At 37.0% G+C, this 10,225-nt stretch overlaps 1 protein-coding gene across 2 annotated transcripts in view; it reads left to right on the forward strand.

The window, feature by feature from the left end:
* The window catches only part of ERBB4 (erb-b2 receptor tyrosine kinase 4), a 350,674-nt gene extending 341,590 nt beyond the window's left edge, over positions 1 to 9,084 (forward strand). Inside the window, exons 26-28 of one of the 2 annotated variants that reach the window (XM_053471691.1) lie at positions 4,097 to 4,144; positions 7,751 to 8,045; positions 8,334 to 9,084. In XM_053471691.1, coding sequence (XP_053327666.1) covers positions 4,097 to 4,144; positions 7,751 to 8,045; positions 8,334 to 8,779 — 789 coding nt within the window. In that variant the 3' untranslated portion in view covers positions 8,780 to 9,084. The remainder of the gene's footprint in view (positions 1 to 4,096; positions 4,145 to 7,750; positions 8,046 to 8,333) is intronic. The other variant, XM_053471692.1, reaches the window with a different exon arrangement.
* Positions 9,085 to 10,225: the final 1,141 nt, after the last annotated feature.

The following is a 10,225-nucleotide window of genomic DNA, read 5'->3' on the forward strand; positions in this document are numbered from 1 at the left end:
ATTTTTGTAATGTGTGTTTGGAGGTCAGGTTTTGTGACGGGAGATTGTGCAGCTGCCAGATTGAGGAAAATCTTCTTCATCTTCCCATCATTATACACATGAGCTGATGCATCATTCCTATGCACATTGGAAGTTAAACATGAATATATGCCGGGGTATGGCTCCCGGCTGTTCTTTACTCTATGGAGAAAGGACTGTGTTTAATAATCTTTGTGATCAGTGCTTAACTGAACTTTATCATAGAAAACGGCTTTAGTGATTTGGTTGGGCCATGTTTTACAGAGGTAAAGCCAATATCAGTTAGTGTAATTCCAACAAAGATCTCACTACTATGTTACCGGTTAAATCAGTGGCCACAATGTAGGATTTCTTTAATTCACATGCAATTGAATAACTAGCCTTTTGTATTACTGGGAAATATGACAATGTGTTTTCCTAATATCCCTTTGAAGCTGTGCTTTATAACCGTTAACATAAAGTAAGCAGCTCGACAGGTGGATGTTTAGTTCAGAGAGCTCCCATTGATGAGAATAGATTTTTGAGTCATATGTTGGTTGTCTGATGCCACAATCGGATTTTCTTATTGCCTTGCACACACAATGCAGTCAACTTCACGGTCTATTTTAGAAATAGCCACACATAGATGACTAAGCTTTTCCTGCAATTAGCAAATGTCAAGTTGGGAATGGAATACAAACAGTAATCACCGTCAAAGTAAATCCACAAGATGGTGATGGCTAAATGACACGTGACAATAGACACATATTTTTTTTATTTGATAGTACCATAGATGAGATAATAATAGATTTTGACATAAGTGGACAGTTTATTTGAACTATGCATAAACAAATGCACCAATGTTTTCCCCTTTTTGGTTTTCATGGAGATTCTTATGTTTTTATGTTTATGTTAACACCCACACATACATTATATTTCTTATAAGGTGTTTTCATTAGGTTATAGTTTCTCCTATGTTGTTGAGTAGAAGCCCAAGGTACACATGTTTTAACCAAAATGGCTTTTTGTATTTGTTTATGTCTTTTGTATGGAGCTCATTCTGTCCCTTGTGCCTAAAATCATGTGGCTACTCAGCCATGCGCACAAAACTCGAAGATCTGAGAAAATATCAAATTCCAAAATTTTTAAAGGTCGGTCATAAAAAGCAAATATCCAGCAACAGCCTTGAGCATTATACTTGTGTTGTTATTTACAATGAGATGAGAAAATGCTTTTTTCTTCTTCTTATAAAGCCATGGATTTCGGCATCAGCATTGCCTCTTGGGCTTTTACTAATCAGGTGCAATGGGAAGATTCTTGGGATAAAGGCCTGTTTTGTTTCTCGATAAGCCCTTCGCTGGGATTTAATGATGGTGGTAGGAGGGCATAATATGTCTAAGCAAATAGGTGTACATAGCGCAGGCACGCTAAAATGTTCAAGTAAACTAAATATAATTTAATATACAGATCTCTTAATATGATGAACACGTGTCATTGTCCCAGCGCTTAAGCAACAAGAATATCACAAATTGACTACCCATGGTCACTGTCATAGAACAAATCCAATGAAGTAGGAGTGGATAAGTGAGGAAACTGAATCCAACTACCCTCATCGATCCCATAAGTGATGTATATGGAAAGACATAGTTGGGGTTCTTTTCAGAACATAGGCCATTGGATCAAAACAGGGATCAGCACTGTTGAAACTGTTGTTCATAGTGGCGTGCTTACTGCTCTCCAGTTTGGTATGTTCTCATCAAATAATCTGCAATTCTGGATAAATAGCATAAGAAAATGGGTTTATTCACTAAACCATGACATAGTAGTAGAGATGGGAGGACAGTTGTGGTTTCAACTTAATGAATTCATTAAGTGTCTTATGGATAATTTCTTATTGTTTCTCCTGCAAGAAGGGCTGAACTGGCCCAGCATAACACATGGCTCAGGGGATTTCACTGCTTTTATTATGTAGTATGTGCACCAGCTGTCATAATGGGTAGTCAGTTTGATGAGTTTGAACTACAAACTCTGCTGTCATTTCCCACCCCAAATTATGAATTGCTTGAACAAAATGCCATATAATAGAAAGATTAATGCAATAATAAGATTTTCCGAGATGAAGAAGACATGATTACAAAGAGAAACTCCAGCACCACACATTGTATCTCTTATCTTCTGCTAACTAGCAACAAATTCAATACCTGTACTGTCTTTGTGCTTTATAAACTTGAAATTTTTGTGATGCTGGAAATGATTTCCAAGAGTAGTATTTTAAATGACATCATATCAATGGACTTAATTTGCAACTTTATATTTATATACTGAATACTGATCAAGACATGATGTGGCTTTAATGGCCCCATTAGTAAAAAGAAGCCACTTACATGGTTCACATGGGCACAGAGGCAGTAAGTTCTCATGAGCCATTACGCTTATCCATGTCACTTACAAGAATTGTCAGCAAATACGTCATAATATACATGTTTAAATCCATGATATGACTTTCCTACAAGTCATATTGATCTATGAACCGCTCGCATTGTGTGGCAAAAAGCTAGCTCAAAATTTTGACATGGAAGCATTAAAAGGAATGCAAAATACCCTTCAGTGATAGCAATAAATTAGATTTGAATGGAACTTTGCTTAGTATTCTTAGTTCTTAATGTCAAGCCAAGGAAAATGTCTATTACTGTCATGTTTGCTCTGGGCCGAGTTGATACAGGTTTGGTAGGTTACTGGCTTCAAACCTTGTCAGCTGAGGCAATCAAGACATGACTGGAACCAGTCAGAGACAGATGAATAATTGAAGTAAGAGTGTGTGTGTTACATTCATTCACAAAGAGAAACCCTACAGAATGACAAATAGCAGAAGAATTTTCTGTGCAACCCATTATACACATTGGTATGAGTAGCCATTGTGTTTCTTCTGCATATGTCACATGTGAGCTTGTGTTAAATGTGCCTTCTTAATCATTATCATGGGGAGATGTATTTAAGGTATATCTTCTGTTATCACATAGACTGATAGCAACAACCAGAAGTAAAGAGATTTTACCCCCCTCTTTAAACATATTTCAGTTGCATTTCTTATTCACCATTCATCAACCAATGAACAGACATTTCGTATAAGCATCATAAGAAATCCACTGAACTATATGTTAAGTTTCTTGCGACTTGAGTGAATATATACAATTATTTCTTCCTAGAATATTATCTTCATAGTGTCTTTTTTAGCTTTTTAGTCTTTTTTTAAAATTTTCAGCATTCCACAAATTGACTCGCACTAATACTCTGATTTATGTCATATGACATTCATAAAAAAAAAAAACAGTCATACACAATGTAGTAATTAGGATCTTATTAGACATATGTTAAATATGTTCACATACAGCATATAAACATCCACATTATCTGCTTGAGAACCAGTATGGTGTTCAATAAATGTGAGCAAAAGATTGGACCACTTAAAAGTGTCATAGACCAGTGGTCCCCAGCACGGTTCACAGATTTAGCACCTGTTATGTACTAAACATTGGTAAGCTTTGAGGGTTAGATTAAGAACCACTCACACGAATACACTGCGTTGAATTTTGTGGATCTTGATTTCAATGCAGTATCTAAACTGGAAATGATGTCACACTGATGTCACTTCCTTTCCTCTGCAACTTTACTGTTAGATGTGCCTGATTCTGGAATTTGTCAGAAATTCTTAATTTGAATTATTAATCATATGTTAGTAAAAAATATAAAATAATTACAATCAATTGTAAACAACGATTTTGTTGAGTTAGAATAAATATGAAAAGGCTTCCAAGAATTGTCCCATAACATAAAATTACAATGATTTTTAAGTGTAGAAAAAATATTTTTTTAGTTTTTTTTTTTATATTACAATACTCTATTTTGTTTCAACACCACAAAACAATCATTCAGATGCTCTTATACATTGCATTGGATTGAATAATACTTACCGTCACATAGACTGCATGACATTAGGCGTTTGCGTCACTATGGTGCATGCTGTTTTTTTTATTAGCTCATGCAGCTCGTGGATTCTTATCATTCTTATTCCCATCATTCCATTTTTCTTTCCTATCAGAGTGAAATTGGACACAGCCCTCCTCCTGCCTACACCCCTATGTCAGGAGTAAGTATTGCACCCAGCCTTCGATCTGCTTGTCGTCTGATGCCTTATTCTGACTTGCTGTTAGATGTTACAATGGGTTCCTTCTTGAGCTCCTTACATGATCTTATCCCCTTGGCCCCACATTAATGAAATAGAATGGGCCTAAGTTCTTAATAGCAAAATTGTCCCAGTCAATATTGACACATTCCATTTTTTAAAAACATGGACGGAATGTATGTCTTGCTCCCCCATATCCATGACCTTTCCCTCCTTTGGTACTTCATTTTCTTAACAGTTCTTCACCAACCTTCTTCCCCTTCCATTGATTCTTTGGTACCCTCTTGTGTCCAAATGACAGTTTCTAATCATGCAACTCATCCTTCGCAATCATATTTCTCCATCCAGCTCCCAGATCCTGTAGCTAGGTAGTAAAAATTGTCTATACATAAACCTTTTGACCCTTTTGACCCTTAGGTACCTAATCAAGCCCTGACTTAGTGGAGAATTCAACACAGGCACGGGCATGTTGAGTGTAGCATCAGTTTTGTGTATAACTGGTAGATATGTTATACCCTGTATGAACTCATAGTCTTGTGTTAAAATATTGTAATACTAAGTGGCACATTAGCAAAAGTGAAACTTGTGGTCAACTTGCTAACATAGGAGAAATCAATCAAAATGCTATCTATTGTTTTCTACAGTGATCGCTCGGAATCTAACCATTTCCTAAAATGATGTTGCTTTTTCAATAATAAATGTGGTCCAGTATGGAAAAATAAACAAAGTAAAAAGACACAGAGAGGTCATTGCATACAGATCACCAACAAAATCTATGTAGAAATGTATTGGCTAACATATAACAACAGCATGCCAACATTTGGCAGTGTCTTCAAGCACTTTAAATAAAGTAAATACCTATTTAAAATAAGGTGAAGGGTGGAAAAAAATATTAACCCTCTTGGATGGGAAAGATAGGTTTCAAGAGAATTGGATAGTCCATTTTTTTGATAACATGTTTCCTAATATATTGTGGATGTCTTGATAAGCAGAGCAAATCACATTAACCACCAGCCTGTTCATTATGAGTAGAGACAGGAGAGAGACACTCAGGAAGATCATTAATATGGGGTGTCCAGCACCGTAACAGAAGGGACAGTGAATAAGGAGACAGCACAGTAATTGAATCAATCAGTCATTTGCTTTGTGATGCTGGGCCCAGGCTGTAGGTCAGCAAGTCATCAAAAACTGTGGCAAATTCACTAATTACTGCTCTACAGGACAAAGCTGTTATCCCATAGCACCATATAAACCATTATAAACAGAAATAAAATACGCTATTTTCTCTCATTTATTCTTGAAGTTAGTGTTGGTGTCACTTTTGGACATAGGAGAAGAAACACATGTACCCGCAATATATTAGACTAACACAGTATGTCACCTGAACGTGTCCATCCCAATGGAATTGTACACCAAGGAAGCAGAATCACATTCTGCTAGGGGTGCTCAATAAGATGCCAGGATCTAAGGGTATAAATAGGTTATGCAAAGACAGAAGAAGAACCTACATATATTGGCTGGTACAGCCATGATTTAGTAGGAACACTCAAAATCATGTCCCATTAGTAACACACGAGGTATGGGATTGACCACCACAGCCTGATATGCGCTATACAATGAAGTATGTAAGCATTAGACTATTTCAGAAATAAAATGATGATTTGATTCTGGCAGATTAACAGATTCACCACCAATTTGCATCTTGATTGACAGACTCAACAAGAGATTAACAATATCCAACTCAACACCAACCAACAGCGACTAGATGGTTTTGTGAATGAATGAGTGTTGTTTGAGTTGTTTTTACGCTGTTATCATGGGGCATCATAAACTGTTATGTTTCTTCGAAATTTATGATTGTTTGGGGGTTAATTGTATGAGGAATGGACGTGGGGTACTCTTCCATTTGTGATTTGATTGGTTGTTGTGGTTTTAAAACACATTTTTAGATAATGCATCTTTCATGCAGATCAATAAGGTAAAAATTATTATTATTATTATTATTATTATTGATTTTAAAAGGTAGATTTCTATGCCTAGTAGGCTATGTCTCTTTATTTGTGCACAATAATAGATGGCAGATAAAATAGACAATACCATAAATATATTTTTTAACCTATAGCCAAACAGCAAATTATAACTGTATGTCTTGAAATGTGATGATTGTAGACAGTAAGTGTTACAGATGTTCTGTAATTAGTTCCACCTCGATAGATCTACCAGTATGAAGTGTGCCACAGGCTGTTCCAGCCAAGCATTGTGTACATGGTGAACATTATTAACCAGACATAGGTTTGTAGTACAAATAAAGCAAAATGTGTCATTTACTTGTCATGTCACATAGGTAGTGTAAAACGAGACTCATAAATAGGCTCACGTCTGTTGAACATGTCCTGCTTGAAGAGAGGAATGTCTTTTATAAACAAATATGGAGGTTACAAAAATAGCCTCACATTTTCCTATCATAAAGGCTGGCACAAGATTATTCTAAAAAAGATGGTTTGTATTTGTTGAGGAGGGTTATGTATCTGAAACGCTTTTAAACAGCTATGATTATAGGACTCCATTGATCTAACTGCCTCATGGAGGTAAAAGGGGATAGAAGTAACTATGAAAGAGATTTTACTTGAATGTATTATCTTTAACTCAAACTTGTGATAAGATTTACTGTGTTCCTAGGCTTAAGCATAATTATTCTTTGTATTGGTTATCTTAAAGATGAGGCCAGGACTTATCTGTGTATCTGGAGACATAGACCACAAAGCTGTCCATTTCTTTACTTTGCATTAGATTCCGTCTTCCATTTTTAACAAGCTAAGTAGATGTTCCACGTGTACCATGTGTACCCAGCCAGTCAACGTACCAGCCAAACAGTATTTTATCTTACCATGACTGTTTTCATATGTGATCTAGTATGCCACAAGACCAACTTTATTTTAAGTGGTCTGATTGTGTGTCAGGAAATTGAAGGTTTACCTTTGATACTTTATTCTTTCCACAAAATTGTTATCTGTTTAATGTATATATAAAAAACACAAACAAAGCACAGTCTGAACCATCCATATATCACTGCACATAGCTAACTGTAACATCACGGAGGACCACCGGTTCCTTGACACCACCACAAGTTCATACCTTTTATTAAGCCGACTTAAAAAAAATATGTAGAGTCGTGTCAGCTTTTGGGGTCTCAGAGGTTTCATCTTCAGGAATAAATGACACCACTTTTTCTATGCTGTCCCAATAATAAATCAATGCGGCAACAGTATATCATTATATTTATTTGGACACAGTTTGGGAAGTCCATTGTGTCCAGCAGTCCATGGAATAGAAATACATTATGTGTCTTTATGTGTCTTTAAAAGGTAAAAGAAAAGAGCAAAATATGTATTGCAATTACATGTCAATACATTCAACCTGAAATCAGCAGCCTGATTTGCTTTAAATCTCTCCTCCTTATCTAAATGTTGTGCCGGCGAATAACATGGGAATGCTTATTTCAAAAATAACTATAATTGTATGATTGGCTACAGAATTTACCTTGTCGCACTGCTTCTGTATCTTCCACAGAATCAATTTATGTACCGTGATGGGGGTTATACTACACAAGAATCAATGACTCTGCCATATAGACCTACTGCTTGCGCTATACCAGAGGTACCCTCGGTCCAGGGGGCAGCTGCGGAGGCCTTTGAAGAGATATGCTGTAATGGTACACTCCGCAAACAAGTGCCAGTGCGGACACCAGAAGACAGTCTGCAGAGATACAGTGCTGATCCCACAGCATTTGTTTCGGAACGCAATCTTCGAGGAGGTGTGGGTGAAGATGGCTACATGACTCCCATGAAGGAGAAACCCAAGACAGGTTGGTCCTCCTCCACTGTTATAGGTTATAACTGCAGTATATTTTAGCAAATCCATACTGTATAGAATAACCTTTATGTATTTTTTCTCACCAGTGATTTTGCATTTATGCAAAAGAAAGGCTCACGACACATACATGCTTGTGCTTATACTCTCATATAGATATGTTCTCTTGTTATGAGGCTCATACATTCCTATACATCAGTATAGGTATGTTGGGTTCTTGTGCTCCTAGGGGATGAGATAAATATTGTTACTTTCCAGAACTGATGACTGTGTTTTCTTCCAGATTACTTGAACCCTGTAGAGGAAAACCCTTTTGTCACCAGAAAGAAAAATGGGGACCTTCAAGCCCTGGATAATCCAGATTATCACAATGGACCCAGCGGGCAGCCAAAATCAGAGGATGAATATGTGAATGAACATCTGTACCTGAACTCGTTTGCCAAGCCTAAGGAAAATGCAGAATATCTAAAAAATAATGGACTCACTGTGCCAGACAAAGCCAAGAAAGCATTTGACAACCCAGAGTACTGGAATCATAGCCTTCCTCCCAGGAGCACCATCCAGCATCCGGATTACCTACATGAGTACAGCACAAAATATTTTTATAAGCAAAATGGACGTATCAGGCCAGTAGTGGCAGAAAACCCAGAATATCTTACAGAGTTCACTCTGAAACCAGGCACCGTCCTACCACCCCCTCCGTACAGGCACCGGAACACTGTTGTGTAGGAACGTCAGTATTATGGGAATAGGGAGATCCCCTCAAAAATCTTGGATTCCTTGACCCCACCCACCCTTCGGACCACCTTACTTCTTCAGGTGTGCTCCATGCCAGATCACTCCATCGGAAGGTGAAAGGATGCCCTAGGTTTTCTGTTATTTTTTCAAGGAGAGCACATAATGAAGGAACCAGATGGGCATCTTGCTGTTTGTAGACTAGAGTAATGATTCCCTGTGGATCAGGATATCGTCAGAACCCATTGGAAAATGCATAATAGCAGTAAATTGTAGGAAAGGATTAACTCACCTTTTAAGCTACACCTAGTGTTTTTTCCAGCTCAAATCAGTATTTTAACGCAAAAATACTTCAAATCAAAAGACATTTTATCCACCTGTTACTGAAAAAATGTCTTCAGCTGCCCCTGCCATCATTAACATATACTTAATAATTATTTTTGGAGGTTTTTGCTAATGATTCTCCTTTTAACATCCAATGTTTTTTTTTGTATTTTTTATACAAAGTAGTACATTTATGTGATTTGTTTTGCAAGCATTGACCATAAATTCAAAAACTGAAGAGTATCATTGTGTGATATAATAACCATAACAAACATCCAAAGATCAAAGAAACTGATTTGAACTGATGCATTGAAATAGAACTTATTAATATTAAAAGGTGAGTGCATCCTGGTCTCTGTTTTCAAATCTCAAAGCAATGCTAAAGATACTAATGCCCCCCGGTACTCTGTGTGTTAACACAGCGTGGGACAAATACCTCTGACAACTCACTAAGATATCAAGGATACTAAATCACTTGTTCAAAAAAACACACATTTTAATGCAAAGCTATTTTCCCTTTGGTACATAAGAATAACCAGTACATTGATATGCTCTATTTTGATCAAGTTCAGCCAAGATGAACAAAAACCTAACACTGCTAGAACTGTTATCAGAGTAATAGTTGACTGGCTTTGGACAACGCTCCCCATTTACACCTTCAATTGTTGTGCTTTATACAGCGAGGCTTCTGAAATCTTAGCCTGCAACATCTGTTCCACATCTAAAATACTGGGTAGTATCTCACAACCAACAATACCCTGCAGAAAACAACAGTTACACCCATGCTCATTGGGTCCCAAAAAACATCATTGTTACAGGTGTCAGCCATAGCTCTCGTTGTTCAGACTTTCGATGATATTGGACAAAAACTGCTGGTGTAGTCAGATTATCAACAGGGAAAACCACAGATTCCAAAGGAGATATTAACGATGAATCACTTGACTGATGCACTCAAGCTGTGGGTCCAGATCGTGGGGTGTTCCACCAGAGAACTATAAGAAGACCTAGACACAGGGAATTGCAGACGTCTGCTTATAATGTCAGTTTTGCACTTAAGATGTACTTCAATTTGTCTTTGTTATAGACTTTATGCTGTTATTTTGTTCTTTTTTTTTG

Source organism: Spea bombifrons, chromosome 7 (genome assembly GCF_027358695.1).
Source record: "Spea bombifrons isolate aSpeBom1 chromosome 7, aSpeBom1.2.pri, whole genome shotgun sequence".
In the NCBI taxonomy this organism is placed as follows: Eukaryota; Metazoa; Chordata; class Amphibia; order Anura; family Pelobatidae; genus Spea; species Spea bombifrons.